This window comes from Cannabis sativa, chromosome 3 (assembly GCF_029168945.1).
Source record: "Cannabis sativa cultivar Pink pepper isolate KNU-18-1 chromosome 3, ASM2916894v1, whole genome shotgun sequence".
Lineage (NCBI taxonomy): Eukaryota > Viridiplantae > Streptophyta > Magnoliopsida > Rosales > Cannabaceae > Cannabis > Cannabis sativa.
In genome coordinates this window covers 14,272,400-14,285,904 of record NC_083603.1, presented here as the reverse complement: position 1 = coordinate 14,285,904, position 13,505 = coordinate 14,272,400, and the positions used below count along the sequence as shown (strand labels likewise).

General features: G+C 31.6%; 1 protein-coding gene across 1 annotated transcript; it reads left to right on the top strand.

The window, feature by feature from the left end:
- Positions 1 to 5,103: 5,103 nt before the first annotated feature.
- Positions 5,104 to 6,755, top strand: LOC133035934 (uncharacterized). The gene is made up of 2 exons (XM_061112375.1): positions 5,104 to 5,324; positions 6,110 to 6,755. The coding sequence occupies exons 1-2, from the start codon at positions 5,104 to 5,106 to the stop codon at positions 6,753 to 6,755; spliced, it is 867 nt and encodes a 288-aa protein (XP_060968358.1).
- The last annotated feature ends 6,750 nt before the right edge of the window (positions 6,756 to 13,505 follow it).

The following is a 13,505-nucleotide window of genomic DNA, read 5'->3' as shown; positions in this document are numbered from 1 at the left end:
TTTCAATTTTATTTGAAACATAAAATAATTAAATAATAATAATAATAATAATAAATTCTTCAATCTTTCTTTCTATTATTGATAAATCTTCACAGAAACATTACAATGATAAAGAAATTTATTAATTAACTAAAGAAGAACAAAGTTACTATAATTCTGGATCATCTTCACTCCATATTTCTTGAATCCCATCACTCAACACTTGAGAAAAGAAAATCCACTGAACAAAAACATAATCAGAGCTATCACCATCATTACTTTCTTGGTCCAAATATTGTTCAATACAATTACTCCAATGCTCATTTATCTTATTATGGATTCTTTTCAATTTGTCTTTGGAAACCTTACTTTAAAGATCTTCTACCTTTGAATGAAACACTTTAATGAAGTTTTTGATCTCTATAGGGATGAATTCAGGACTAAAAAAGCTTACCTCAAAACGAAGAACTTCATTGATGATATGCTGAACTAATTCGTTTTCGATTTCATCATTCAAATAAGATATTGTCTTCTTCCTTTCCTTCTTATTCGTCTCGTTATACCAAAATGGTCCAACCAACTCCATTGCTTTTTTTAAAAATCGCAATAAAGTATCAGAACCATCTATTGCAAAAGATTTGTTACGATTCTCTTCCACATTTAAGCATTGGATTAAAATTATAACCTCGTCAACAAACAACAACAATGTTGAAAATATTAAACATTTTGATCACTTTGAAAAGTAGACGATATGTTGAAAATATTTAAAGAAATGAATCTTATATTCAGAATTGAGAAAGATTGGTTGAAAAAGGAAGAGAGACTAATAAAGAAGTTCAATGATCAAGGAAAACGTTAAAGAAAGGGTTAAATAAGGAGTCATTTATAATTACTATTATCATATATAAAAAACAAATCATCTCTACTTTTATTTGAGTAGGTACGCATATAAACATCAATTATGGTTGTAACATGAATTTATTTGACACTTTAGTAACTTGTTAATACAAAAATGTTATTTTTTTTCCTCCAAATATTATGGTGTTTTAAAATATTTTTATAAAATGATTGCCTAAATTGGTGTAGAGAAATAAATTATAATTTTCAAAAACACGATATTTTACTTTTTTAATAAAAGCCCCATTTAAAATTTTTCCATAGCATAAAGCTATAGAGAGCAACAAAATTTCTTTATATATTTTTTGAAAATTTTAGATAGAAATATAAAAAAGGTAAGGTTGGTATTTAATTTCGTTACATTTATAGGAGCTTGAGTGACTAAGAATAATTAATGACTACTTTTTATTAATAATTTTTTAGTGGATTTAAATTTTTTAGTTTTTTTTTTTTGAAATTTAAATAAATTTATAAATATATCTTTATTTTAATATTTGATGTTAAGATATTTATGAGTATCCTAATAATAATCAACTAAGTGATATGATTTTTATTTGATTAAAATTTTGAACTGTTTGAATTTCTAAATTAGTAATTTTGATTTAATTCAAATATAAAATTAAACAACTTTTATTGTGTGTTAATAGATTTTTTTTAATATCTTAAGTTTAAATAATTGACCAAATGTTGTTTAATTAAAATTATACTTATCTTCATTTCAATTTTATTTGAAACCTAAAATAATTAAATAATTGAATAATAATAATAATAATAATAATAAATTCTTCAATCTTTCTTTCTATTATTGATAAATCTTCACAGAAACATTACAATGATAAAGAAATTTATTAATTAACTAAAGAAGAACAAAGTTACTATAATTTTGGATCATGTTCACTCCATATTTCTTGAATCCCATCACTCAACACTTGAGAAAAGAAAATCCACTGAACAAAAACATAATCAGAGCTATCACCATCAGTACTTTCTTGCTCCAAATATTGATCAATACAATTACTCTCATGCTCATTTATCTTATTATGGATTCTTTTCAACTTGTCTTTGCAAACCTTACTTTCAAGATCCTCTACCTTTGAATGAAACATTTTAAGAAAGTTTTTGATCGATATAGGGATGAATTCAGGACTAGAAAAGCTTACCTCGAAACGAAGAACTTCATTGATGATATGCTGAACTAATTCCTCTTCGATTTTATCATTCAAATAAAATATTGTCTTCTTCCTTTCCTTCTCATTCGTCTCGTTATACAAAAATGGTCCAAACAACTCCATTACTTTTATAAAAATCGCAATAAAGTATCAGAACAATCTATTGCAAAAGACTTGTTACGATTCTCTTTCACATTTAAGCATTGGATTAAAGTTATAACCTCATTAAGAAACAACAACAATGTTGAAAATAAACATCAATTATGATTGTAACCTGAATTTATTCGACACTTTATGTTGGAATTACTATTATCATATATAAAAAAGAAATCATCTCAACTTTTATTTGAGTAGGTACGTATATAAACATCAATTATGATTGTAACCTGAATTTATTCGACACTTTAGTAACTTTTTAATACTAATATGTTATTTTTTTTCCTCCAAATATTATGGTTTTTTAAAATATTTTTATGAAATGAATTCCTAAATTGGTGTAAGGAAATAAATTATAATTTTCAAAAACACGATATTTTACTTTTTAATAAAACCCCCATTTAAAATTTTGCCTTAGCCTAAAGCTATAGAGAGCAAAAATTTTTCTTTATATATTTTTTGAAAATTTTAGATAAAAATATAAAAAAGGTAAGGTTGGTATTTAATTTCGTTACATTTATAGGAGCTTGAGTGACTAAGAATAATTAATAACTACTTTTTATTAATAATTTTGGAGTGGATTTACATTTTTTAGTTTTATTTTTTTTTAAAATTTATATAAATTTATAAATATATCTTTATTTTAATATTTGATGTTAAGATATTTATGAGTATCCTAATAATACTCAACTAAGTGATATGATTTTTATTTTATTAAAATTTTGAACTGTTTAAATTTCTAAATTAGTAATTTTGATATAATTCAAATATAAAATTAAACAACCTTTATTGTGTGTTAATAGATTTTTTTTTAATATCTTAAGTTTAAATAATTGACCAAAGGTTGTTTAATAAAAACTATACTTATCTTCATTTCAATTTTATTTTGAAACCTAAAATAATTAAATAATTGAATAATAATAGTAATAATAATAATAAATTCTTCAATCTTTTCTTTCTATTATTGATAAATCTTCACAGAAACATTACAATGATAAAGAAATTTATTAATTAACAAAAGAAGAACAAAGTTACCATAATTTTGGATCATGTTCACTCCATATTTCTTGAATCCCATCACTAAACACTTGAGAAAAGAAAATCCACTGAACAAAAACATAATCAGAGCTATCACCATCATTACTTTATTGGTCCAAATATTGATCAATACAATTACTCCAATGCTCATTTATCTTGTTATGGATTCTTTTCAATTTTTCTTTGGAAACCTTTCCTTCAAGATCCTCTACCTTTGAATGAAACACTTTAATAAAGTTTTTGATCTCTATAGGGATGAATTCAGGACTAAAAAAGTGTAACGTCCCCGCTTCAAGCCTCCATTGGGCCCTTACACCCACGAATGGCTCTTATACACGAGTACGTCACTCTGGCTGCTTCATGGACTGATGACTGACCCTACAGACCAACACGAGTGTTTTCAGCGTGCTTTGTCCTCACTCGCACACTTCCTAAGAAAACTTCCCAGGAGGTCACCCATCCTTAAATTGCTCCAGGTCAAGCACGCTTAATTGTGGAGTTCTTTCGTGATGGGCTACCGAAAAACAAGATGCACCTTGTTGATATAGGTAGTACCAATCAATCCATTTAAGCCCTCTTCAACTGTGTAGTCCCATACCTACACAGTCTCAGAATCATCCCACTTGACCTTCCCCAGGCGGTGTGGGATTGCACAGCTTACCCGGTGTTTCCCCTTACGGATCACGGGACTGCGGCGTCACAATCACCCCCCCTTACGGGGTCCGACGTCCTCGTCGACCACACTTCCGGCTGGGTCAAGGCTCTGATACCATTTGTAACGTCCCCGCTTCAAGCCTCCATTGGGTCCTTCCACCCACGGAATAATGGCTCTTATACACGAGTACGCCACTCTGGCTGCTTCCTGGATTGATGACTGACCCTACAGACCAACACGAGTGTTTCCAGCGTGCTTTGTCCTCACTCACACACATCTTGGGAAAACTTCCCAGGAGGTCACCCATCCTTGAAATTGCTCCAAGCCAAGCACGCTTAACTGTGGAGTTCTTTCGTGATGGGCTACCGAAAAACAAGATGCACCTTGTTGATATAAGTAGTACCAATCAGTCCATTTAAGCTCTATTCAACTGTGTAGTCCCATACCTACACAGTCTTAGAATCATCCCACTTCACCTTCCCCAGGCGGTGTGAGATTGTACAGCTTACCCGGTATTTCCCCTTACGGATCACGGGACTACTGACTGTCACAATTTGTAACGTCCCTGCTTCAAGCCTCCATTGGGTCCTTACACCCACGGAATGAATGGCTCTTATACACGAGTACGTCACTTTGGCTGCTTCATGGACTGATGACTGACCCTACAGACCAACACGAGTGTTTTCAGCGTGCTTTGTCCTCACTCACACGCATCCTGGGAAAACTTCCCAGGAAGAATGGCCTACACTAAAGACCGCCTCAGAGGTTCGAAGCTTTTTGGGTTTAGCAGGCTATTATAGAAGGTTTGTTGAGGGGTTCTCAAAGATAGCCACACCCTTAACAGCATTAACTAGGAAGAATCTAAAATTTTCCTGGTCAGACAAGTGTGAGCAAAGCTTCCAAGAGTAGAAGAATAGACTTATCTCAGCACCAATCCTCAGTTTACCAACAGAAGAGGGACAATTTGCAGTATATTGTGATGCATCTAAACAAGGGTTGGGTTGTGTTCTAATGCAAGAAGGGAAGGTAATTGCTTACGCTCCAAGGCAATTAAAAGAATACGAACAGAGATACCCGACACATGACCTAGAGTTAGCCGCAGTGGTTTTTGCACTAAAAATCTGGCGTCATTATCTCTATGGAGTGAAATGTGAAATCTCCACCGATCATAAGAGTTTAAAGTACTTTTTCACCCAGAGAGAGTTAAACATGAGGCAGAGGAGATGGTTGGAGCTAGTCAAAGACTACGACTGCGAGATAATGTACCATCCCGGTAAAGCCAATGTGATAGCGGATGCACTCAGCCGTAGAGGTCCCGGAATAGTTTCCACTTTACAAGGAGTATCAAGGGAATTAGTGGAAGACATGGAACGAGCTGGTATAGAGTTTATTACAGGGCAACTTGCAATGGTCACACTTCAATCCACTTTGTTAGAAAGAATTAAGGAGGGGCAGACGACAGATCAAAAGCTCAGTGAACTAAAGCAAGAAATTTTGAATAGTAACGCCAAAGATTATGAAATATCAGACACGGGATTAATTCGGTTCAAGGGACGAATTTATGTGCCCGATAATAATGAGCTCAAGAAGGAGATATTGGTAGAAGCTCATACTACACCTTATTCAGTTCATCCCGGGACCACTAAAATGTACCATGACCTAAAAGCATTGTATTGGTGGCCTGGTATGAAAAAGGATGTAGTTGAATTTGTGGCCAAATGCTTAACATGTCAACAAGTTAAAGCAGAGCATCAAAGACCAGCGGGATTGTTACAACCACTGAAGCTCCCTGAATGGAAGTGGGAAGAGATTTCCATGGATTTTGTGACTGGATTACCTAAGACTACAAAGCAACATGACGCCATTTGGGTAGTCGTCGATAGGTATACAAAATCTGCCCATTTTCTACCAGTACGCATGACTTACTCCATGGACCATTTTGCTGAACTTTATGTGAATGAGATTGTGAGATTACATGGGGCACCGTATTCTATTGTTTGTGATCGAGATGCTCGGTTCACTTCGTCTTTTTGGGAAAGCTTACAGAGAGCAATGGGAACTCGATTGAAGTTCAGCACTGCATATCATCCAGAGACAGATGGTCAGACTGAGAGAACAAATCAGATCTTGGAAGATATGTTGAGGGCATGTGTGATAGATTTCCAAGGATCATGGAGCAAATACCTGCCTTTGATTGAATTTCTTACAACAACAGCTATCAGTCTACTATTGGGGTAGCACCCTATGAGATGTTGTATGGAAGAAAATGCAGGTCTCCACTGAATTGGGATGAGTTGGGAGAGAACAAACTCCTAGGGCCAGATGCAGTTCAGCACACCAACGAAGCAATTCAGAAGATCAGGGCTAGAATGATCACAGCTCAGAGCAGACAGAAATCTTACGCAGACCTGAAGCGGAGGGACATTGAGTTCGAAGTGGGTGATCATGTGTTTCTTCGAATGACACCACGAAAAGGACTCTCGGTGAAGAGATTTGGCAAGAGAGGGAAACTAAGTCCCAGATATGTTGGTCCATTTCAGATATTGGATAGAGTGGGCAGTGTAGCTTATAGAATAGCTTTACCGCCATCATTATCTGGGGTGCACAATGTATTTCATGTATCTCAACTCCGGAAATATGTGTCAGACCCATCGCATGTTTTGAGCTATGAAACACTGGGTTTGCAGGAAGATTTGTCCTACAATGAACGTCCGGTAAAGATTCTTGATCAAAAAGATAGAATTTTGAGAAATAAGACAATTGCCTTGGTGAAAGTCCTATGGAGGAACAACGTGGTTGAGGAAGCTACTTGGGAGCTAGAGTCTGATATGCGAGAACAATATCCAGAATTATTTGAGTAAAATTTCGGGACGAAATTTTCTTTTAGAGGGGGATAATTGTAATATCCGCTAACTCCGAAAGGGTATTTTTGTAATTTTAATTAGCTGAGAGTATTTTTTATTTTACATATTTATGGATTTAAATATGTATGGGATTATTTTTATGATGATATAATATTTGATTTTATTGGCATGTGCATAATGCCTAATAGATACATATGTCTGGATATTGTTATATGGGTATATTATTATTATTATTATTATTATTATTATTATTATTAACATTATTAACATATTATTATTATTATTATTATACGTATTATTATTATTATTATTATTATTATTATTATTATTATTATTAAACTGTTATATACGAACTTAACATACACGAACCGAACCGAACCTAACGCCTATTTTGGTGGAATGGGAATCGCTCCACTTCGGTTCAATGCGATATTTTGGTTGGCTTTAAACACGATAGAAATTAGGTTTTAAACTCTATTTTCGTTCACCCAAAACAGAGAACCAACGAGAGAGAGAGAGAGAGAGCACGTATACGGCGTATACGATACCGAAAATTTTCGTTTCTTCAAGCGGAGTGAAACCTGGGTGAACGTGGGGGTTTGGGATCACTTATATACGACCTAAGGAAGCTTTTTAACGTGGTATAAGGGGCGGAAGTCGTCGTTTTAAGATTCGTCATTTTTGAAGCTTCAAAGGTGCGGCTTAGTTACGGACTCGAATTCGAACGTGTTTAAGCTTGTTCTTGGGTCAAGGGAGGTTATATTTGAGTGCATGGGACCCTAAGGATTGTTTTTGACGTAAGAAAACGAAGCTTTAACGTCCAAAACGAAAATCCAAAATTTTGGACTCCATTAAAGACGGTACACCGCCAACGAAGAAGACAACCCCGATCTGCCTTCTCGGACCACTTTTCTTGATCGTTTTGAGGTCCTGAGCATTGTGGAGAGCTTCCCCAATCGAAAGGACGCTTCAAGAGCAGTCGGAGACAAAGTTACACTTTACCGGCGACGAAACCGACGAGAACTCCGGTGACACTCCGTTCAGGGGTTTCTGGAGGTTATTTTTCGATTTTCTTTCAGTTCTTGACTTGTGCTAGGTGTTCTTAGGCCTACTATGAAGTTTGATAATTTTCTTGCAATTATTTGATTTATTATGAATTATTTGGTTTATTTGTTAAATTAATTATGAAAAATATGTAGATTACTCAGAAAAATCTAAATATATTTTATATGATTAGTTATGAGATATAAACTATTGCAAAATTGGTAGATTCGAATTTCGGTTAATTTTGTATTTTTCATGAATTATTTGTGTTATTTATTAAATTAATTATGAAAAATACTTAGGTTGCTCAGAAAAATCTAGATTTATTTTATATGATGGACTATGATATATAAACGGTTATAAAATTGGTATATTGAATTTTCAGGCGATTATGTATTTTTCATGAATTATTGATGTTATTTCTTATTTTAATTATGAAAAATACCTAGGTTGCTTAGAAAATTCAAATAAAATTATTTATGACTTATTACAGATTATAAAGTGTATTAGAAGAGTTATATTCGGTTTTTAATTAATTTTGGTATTTTTCATGAATTTACTTAATTAATGCTTAAGTTAATTATGAAAAATAGATAAGTGTTGTTAAAATAGTAAAATGTATTTTTGTAATACCATTTATTTCCTATGATATCAAATGGAATAGGTTTTATTATTTATTGGTTGTGTAGGTATTTATTATAATTATTGGTGATTAATTAACTATTTATTTGGACTTTAATAAGAATAAATAGTATTTTAGTAAATTTTACGTAAAAATGTGTTGTATGAATTCATGTTTTACGTTAAGAATGTTTGTTTGAGTCCATGCAATATGTTTGTGTGAATCAAAATAATAAATTCTTATGTATGGTGTGTCATGCAAGTAAAATGGACCTATGTGTTACGTATTTTTACGAAGGTTTCTGTATGAGTTTAGAGATTCATACTTGAATGTATTTTGAGTGTATTGTTGTGTTAATGAATGTTTAGGATCTTGTTCTCAACAAGGAAATTCGTTGAGGTGCTCGAGGTAGCAAGTGTGGTCTTAGCAACTGAGGTAAGAAGAGTGGACATCTGTACACAGGGTGTATGTTATGCATACAACTTGGGTTGGTTTGCTAATTAATTTGATTGTGTTGTGATTTCCTTATATTTTGTGAGCATCGTTAGCATGATAATAATATTAGGGTCTTGCTGCTTGTGTGAGCATATCACTTGCAGGTTATAACTTTATCATGGGTGAGTACAACTTATGGTAATTAATTGCCCTGTTGGATGCCAAGTGTGAGAATAACACGAGGCAGGGCAGGTTACCTCATGTCTGATCAACATGAGAGAATAGTTGATTATCGTATGTGAGTATAATGTGCGGTATGAGACTTGATATGTGCATGTGAGAACAACATGCGTTGTGGATATATTTATGGAATGTGAATTACTGTTGATTAATATTAAAGAGTAAATTATGTCAAGTAACTAGTTAGGAGGGTTATGTCCTACATAGCTCTTCTTACTGGGCGTTAGCTCACGGGTACTCTGTGTGCAGGTAAGGGTAAGGCTAAGCAGTGAGAATGAAGAGCTCGAGGCGTGGACCACATGTTAGGGTGCTGGCACAGTATTTTGCTTTTAATGTTTTTTTTATCTGCTAAACATTTTGGAACTATTATTTTGACTTAACTAGTTCTTATTTAAGTTTACAGTACTAAAAGAATTTTGTTTTAAACAATGAGATCTCATGCTTGGTTGTTTTTCAATAAAGAAGTATTTGTTTGTCTTTATCTTATTAAATTGTTTTATACGGACTATCATATATGAAATCTCGGGAAATCGGGGTGTTACAAATGGTATCAGAGCCTTGTCCCAGCCGGAAGTATGGTCGACGAGGACGTCGGACCCCTTAAGGGGGGGTGATTGTGACAGTCAGTAGTCCCGTGATCCGTAAGGGGAAATACCGGGTAAGCTGTACAATCTCACACCGCCTGGGGAAGGTGAAGTGGGATGATTCTAAGACTGTGTAGGTATGGGACTACACATTTGAATAGAGCTTAAATGGACTGATTGGTACTACTTATATCAACAAGGTGCATCTTGTTTTTGGGTAGCCTATCTCGAAAGAACTCCACAGTTAAGCGTGCTTGGCCTGGAGAAATTTCAAGGATGGGTGACCTCCTGGGAAGTTTTCCTAGGATGCGTGCGAGTGAGGACAAGGAACGCTGAAAAACACTCGTGTTGGTCTGTATGGTCAGTCATCAGTCCATGAAGCAGCCAGACTGACGTACTCATGTATAAGAGACATTCATTCCGTGGGTGTAAGGACCCAATGGAGGCTTGAAGCGAGGACGTTACAAAAAGCTTACCTCGAAACGAAGAACTTCATTGATGATATGTTGAACTAATTTGTCTTCGATTTTATCATTCAAATAAAATATTGTCTTCTTCCTTTCCTCCTTATTCGTCTCGTTATACCAAAATGGTCCAACCAACTCCATTACTTTTTTAAAAATCGCAATAAAGTATCAGAACAATCTATTACAAAAGACTTGTTACGATTCTCTTTCACATTTGAGCATTGGATTAAAGTTATAACCTCATCAAGAAACAACAACAATGTTGAAAATATTAAATATTTTGAACACTTTGAAAAGTAGACGTTATGTTGAAAATATTTAAAGAAATGAATCTGATCATAATTGAGAAAGATTGGTTGAAAAAGGAAGAGAGACTAATAAAGTATTTCAATTATCAAGGAAAATGTTAGAGAAGGGGTTAAATAAGGAGTCATTTATAATTACCATTATCATATATAAAACATAAATCATCTCTACTTTTATTTGAGTAGGTACGTATATAAACATTAATTATGGTTGTGTAAAGAAATAAATTATAATTTTCAAAAACACGATATTTTACTTTTTTAATAAAACCCCCATTTAAAATTTTGCCTTAGCCTAAAGCTACAACGAGCAAAATTTTTTCTTTAAATAATTTTTGAAAATTTTAGATAGAAATATAAAAAAGGTAAGGTTGGTATTTAATTTCGTTATATTTATAGGAGCTTGAGTGACTAAGAATAATTAATGACTACTTTTTATTAATAATTTTGGAGTGGATTACATTTTTTAGTTTTTTTTTTTTTTTTAATTTAAATAAATTTATAAATATTTCTTTATTTTAATATTTGATGTTAAGACATTTATGAGTATCCTAATAATACTCAACTAAGTTTAAATAATTGACCAAAGGTTGTTTAATAAAAACTATACTTATCTTCATTTCAATTTTATTTGAAAGCTAAATTAATTAAATAATTGAATAATAATAATAATAATAATAATAATAATAATAATAATAATAAATTCTTCAATCTTTCTTTCTATTATTGATAAATCTTCACAGAAATATTACAATGATAAAGAAATTTATTAATTAACTAAAGAAGAACAAAGTTACCATAATTTTGGATCATGTTCACTCCATATTTCTTGAATCCCATCACTCAACACTTGAGAAAAGAAAATCCACTGAACAGAAATATAATCAGAGCTATCACCATCATTACTTTCTTGGTCCAAATATTGATCAGTACAATTACTCCAATGTGCATTTATCTTATTATGGATTCTTTCAATTTGTCTTTGGAAACCTTACTTTCAAGATCCTCTACCTTTGAAGGAAACACTTTAAAAAAGTTTTTAATCTCTATAGGGATGAATTCGGGACTAAAAAAGCTTACCTCGAAACAAAGAACTTCATTGATGATATGCTGAACTAATTCGTCTTCGATTTCATCATTCAAATAAAATATTATCTTCTTCCTTTCTTTCTTATTCGTCTCGTTATACCAAAATGGTCCAACCAACTCCATTACTTTTTTTAAAAATCACAATAAAGTATCAGAACCATCTATTACAAAAGACTTGTTACGATTCTCTTTTACATTTAAGGATTGGATTAAAGTTATAACCTCATCAAGAAACAACAACAATGTTGAAAATATTAAACATTTTGAACACTTTGAAAAGTAGACGTTATATTGAAAATATTTAAAGAAATGAATCTTATATTCAGAATTGAGAAAGATTGGTTGAAAAAGGAAGAGAGACTAATAAAGAAGTTCAATGATCAAGGAAAACGTTAGAGAAAGGGTTAAATACGGAGTCATTTATAATTACTATTGTCATATATAAAAAACAAATCATCTCTACTTTTATTTGAGTAGGTACGCATATAAACATCATTTATGGTTGTAACATGAATTTATTCGACACTTTAGTAACTTTTTAATACAAAAATGTTATTTTTTTTCCTCCAAATATTATGGTGTTTTAAAATATTTTTATAAAATGATTGCCTAAATTGGTGTAAAGAAATAAATTATAATTTTCAAAAACACGATATTTTACTTTTTTAATAAAAGCTCCATTTAAAATTTTGCCATAGCATAAAGCTATAGAGAGCAAAAAATTTTCTTGATATATTTTTTGAAAATTTTAGATAGAAATATAAAAAAGGTAAGGTTGGTATTTAATTTCGTTACATTTATAGGAGCTTGAATGACTAAGAATAATTAATGACTACTTTTCATTAATAATTTTTGAGTGGATTTAAATTTTTTAGTTTTTTTTTTTTTTGAAATTTAAATAAATTTATAAATATATGTTTATTTTAATATTTGATGTTAAGATATTTATGAGTATCCTAATAATACTCAACTAAGTGATATGATTTTTATTTGATTAAAATTTTGAACTGTTTGAATTTCTAAATTAGTAATTTTGATTTAATTCAAATATAAAATTAAACAACCTTTAGTGTGTGTTAATAGATTTTTTTTAATATCTTAAGTTTAAATAATTGACCAAATGTTGTTTAAAAAAAACTATACTTATCTTCATTTCAATTTTATTTGAAACCTAAAATAAATAAATAATTGAATAGTAATAATAATAATATTAAATTCTTCAATCTTTCTTTCTATTATTGATAAATCTTCACAGAAACATTACAATGATAAAGAAATTCATTAATTAACTAAAGAAGAACAAAGTTACCATAATTTTGGATCATGTTCACTCCATATTTCTTGAATCCCATCACTCAACACTTGAGAAAAGAAAATCCATTGAACAAAAACATAATCAGAGCTATCACCATCAATACTTTCTTGGTCCAAATATTGATCAATAATATTACTCCAATGCTCATTTATCTTATTATGGATTCTTTTCAATTTGTCTTTGCAAACCTTACTTTCAAGATTCTCTACATTTGAATGAAACACTTTAATAAAGTTTTTGATCGATATAGGGATGAATTCAGGACTAAAAAAGCTTACCTCGAAACGAAGAACTTCATTGATGATATGCTGAACTAATTTGTCTTCGATTTTATCATTCAAATAAAATATTGTCTTCATCCTTTCCTTCTCATTCGTCTCGTTATACAAAAATTGTCCAAACAACTCCATTACTTTTTAAAAATCGCAATAAAGTATCAAAACAATCTATTACAAAAGACTTGTTACGTTTCTCTTTCACATTTAAGCATTGGATTAAAGTTATAACCTCATCAAGAAACAACAACAATATTTAAAGAAATGAATCTTATCAGAATTGAGAAAGATTGGTTGAAAAAGGAAGAGAGACTAATAACGTAGTTAAATGATCAACGAAAACGGTAGAGAAATGGTTAAATAAGGAGTCA

Coding starts and splice junctions, on each gene's coding strand:
- LOC133035934 (XM_061112375.1), top strand. CDS start 5,104: ATGAGGCAGAGGAGATGGTTGGAGCTAGTCAAAGACTACGACTGCGAG. Junction 5,325..6,109: donor GTCACACTTCAATCCACTTT/GTTAGAAAGAAT, acceptor TTACAACAACAG/CTATCAGTCTACTATTGGGG.